Here is a 2,500-nt window from a genome sequence, read left to right on the forward strand (position 1 = left end):
AACAAAATTAGAGACACGGGCCACATGGCCCAAAAAGTAGCGACAGCACTTAAGTGAAATCGCGACAAACGACATCCTTTCTTTAAATTTCCGGCAACAACGGTCACAGCAACGTGAAACATTGACAAAGCACCGATACGAGATTGTTTAAAATTCAGGCAAGCGACACGGAACCCCCCCCCCCTCCCTCCCTCCGGCGGAGCCTTATGCATGTAGCGTGACCCGACTGGTGTCTTGGAACGGAGCTTCAGTAAATTACCATAAAAAATTGTTACAAAACAGGGAAAAAAAAAGCTCTTTCTCGATTTTATTATTTTGTGCTCTAATTAGCTAAGTAAGTGAAGATTATTACTCTATCACTCACCCGGTGGAATTTATCTCATCGCGAAATGAGCCCCAAGCCAAGGCAACATTTCCCACTTGTGACGAGAGTCCAGGCTGCACAAGTAACGTCTCGCCGTCATAATCCAACACTACGTGAACAAATTGTTCCTCTCCATTAATCTGATTAATGCAGATGACGTTGTAGAAAGCAAGCAAAACGGCAAAAAGCCCAGACAGATCCCTCAAGAGCGCCATGTTCCTCTTGCTGTCAAAACACTGAAGACAGGTCGCTAGAATCACAAGACAAACACTTGGCACGGCAGATGGAAATCACCATATTAGCTCGTGTCACGCTCGTGTCACACGAGCGACCTGGATCGTCTTAGAATCAGGCTACATCAAAAGGTGGATAACGCTATCTACCGGATAAATTACTATCCGTTGCATAGCGCAATCGGTTTATCTATGATTTATCCTCTGGACAGTGATTTATCTGGCGGATAGCGCGCTATCCCTATATCCATCGTTTGAACAACTGCCCTGGAACCCACCTTTGCTGTCTGGCGGGAAGTTGCATGGCCAGCAGACTGCGTTATTTTGGTAAAAAAAAAAAAAAAAAAAACCAAAAACAAGCTAAGGTTTTTTTTATTATATAGACACTGATGAAATACCAGGATTTCTCCTTTTACTAAAAAATCATATCTTTACCGCGCACAGTGAACATATCATTTTTATCTTTCACATGTGAGAATATAGGTGTCGTCATGGTAACGAACATGATTAGCTATAAAAACGCGAGCTTCCTCTTCATTGTAAGATACTTTTGTGCTTCAATATAATTCTTTTCTATTACATTAACATTTTTATTGCAAAATTTTGCATTGTCGTGATTTGCTTTTCATAACTTTCATATCTTGTTTCATGTTACACATGTTACATGCGTGTTTTAGCGGTTGGTGACCACTTTTATGAGTAACACAAGTTGTTTTAAATCTGGACATTTCATCAATATCTATATAATAAACAGACTGAACATTACATGGCCGCTTGGGGATACGAATTTTATCTTCTCGTGCTGAAAGTATCTCTCACTCGTTCGCTTCGCTCACTCGTGAGAGATGCTTTCAGCACTCGAAGATAAACTTCGTATCCCCGCGCGGCCATGTAATATCCTCTATTAATACGTCGTATAACGAGGAAAGAAGATAAAGAAAGAGAAAGAGAGAAAAACAGCAAGCAAGCGGCGAATAAGTGATGCTCAACTTGAAAGAGAGCGACTGAGAGCACGAGAAAACAGGCGAAACAATCAGTAGCTATCAGTTACAACTGAACGACACCAAAGAGCCATGACGAGCATCTGATGAACGAGCAAGCATCAAGCACGGGCACAAGTACGAGCACGAGATGATTAATGGTGACGATAAATGGTGAAAAGAGAAAGAAAACTAATAGACTAATTTATAGCCGGACTTGTCACGTACGGTAAGCAGACTAGCTTTAAATATTATCTGAAAACAGTAACATGACTAAATAATAATCAGGGGCACCCAACGAGATAAAAGTTCAAAACCACTTAAACATAGCATTGTTAAACGTATTTTAGTATGTAAACGGCAGATATAGGCACATTTTTATCCCCTACAAATTTTTCATCTGTTCGGATTTCCTAGCTGAAAGTCTAGTGATCCGAAATTTATAGGGATCAAAACTTACCTTTTCGAAAATTTCAGCCAGAAAAAAGGCTCCCGAAAATTCTAGGTGACCTTTTTAGGGTAAAAATCCGTTAAAAATAGGCAATAATACCATTTTTTAGATGTTCGAAAATCCTAGGACAGGCGAGCAAGCAAGAAATTTTACAACAAATGTTCCGAAAATTCTAGATCTCAAATCGTCTTCCGAACAGATATTCTCCGAAAATTGACGTTGGGTGCCGCTTTTAGGCTTGCGTCAATACTAGTTATGCAACGCTTTCGAGTGGTGTACCGTGGAATCTCCCTCTCGTCACTTGTATTTTCTTTCTATACACACTTACCAAGAAAATACCATTGACGAGTGGGAGATTCCACGGTATTCCACTCGAAATCTATACGCTTTATTTTCACATGTGTACAGCTCTTTAACGCGTTGAAGTAAACCAATCAACGATACCGTAAAGGCCTTTCCAGGCCACTCGTGC

The 2,500-nt window shown here is 40.5% G+C and overlaps 1 protein-coding gene and 1 long non-coding RNA gene across 2 annotated transcripts in view; one reads left to right on the forward strand and one right to left on the reverse strand.

Annotated features, from left to right (window-relative positions):
* LOC137976275 (putative phospholipase B-like 2) overlaps window positions 1-610 on the reverse strand; it is a 30,733-nt gene extending 30,123 nt beyond the window's left edge. The window contains exon 1 of the mRNA XM_068823571.1: window positions 365-610. Coding sequence (XP_068679672.1) covers window positions 365-579 — 215 coding nt within the window. The 5' untranslated portion in view covers window positions 580-610. The remainder of the gene's footprint in view (window positions 1-364) is intronic.
* Window positions 611-1,124: 514 nt separating this feature from the next.
* Window positions 1,125-2,500, forward strand: part of LOC137976277 (uncharacterized) — a 5,658-nt gene continuing 4,282 nt past the window's right edge. Inside the window, exon 1 of the long non-coding RNA XR_011117738.1 lies at window positions 1,125-1,806. This is a non-coding gene — a long non-coding RNA (uncharacterized lncRNA). The remainder of the gene's footprint in view (window positions 1,807-2,500) is intronic.

This window comes from Montipora foliosa, chromosome 11 (genome assembly GCF_036669935.1).
Source record: "Montipora foliosa isolate CH-2021 chromosome 11, ASM3666993v2, whole genome shotgun sequence".
NCBI lineage: Eukaryota > Metazoa > Cnidaria > Anthozoa > Scleractinia > Acroporidae > Montipora > Montipora foliosa.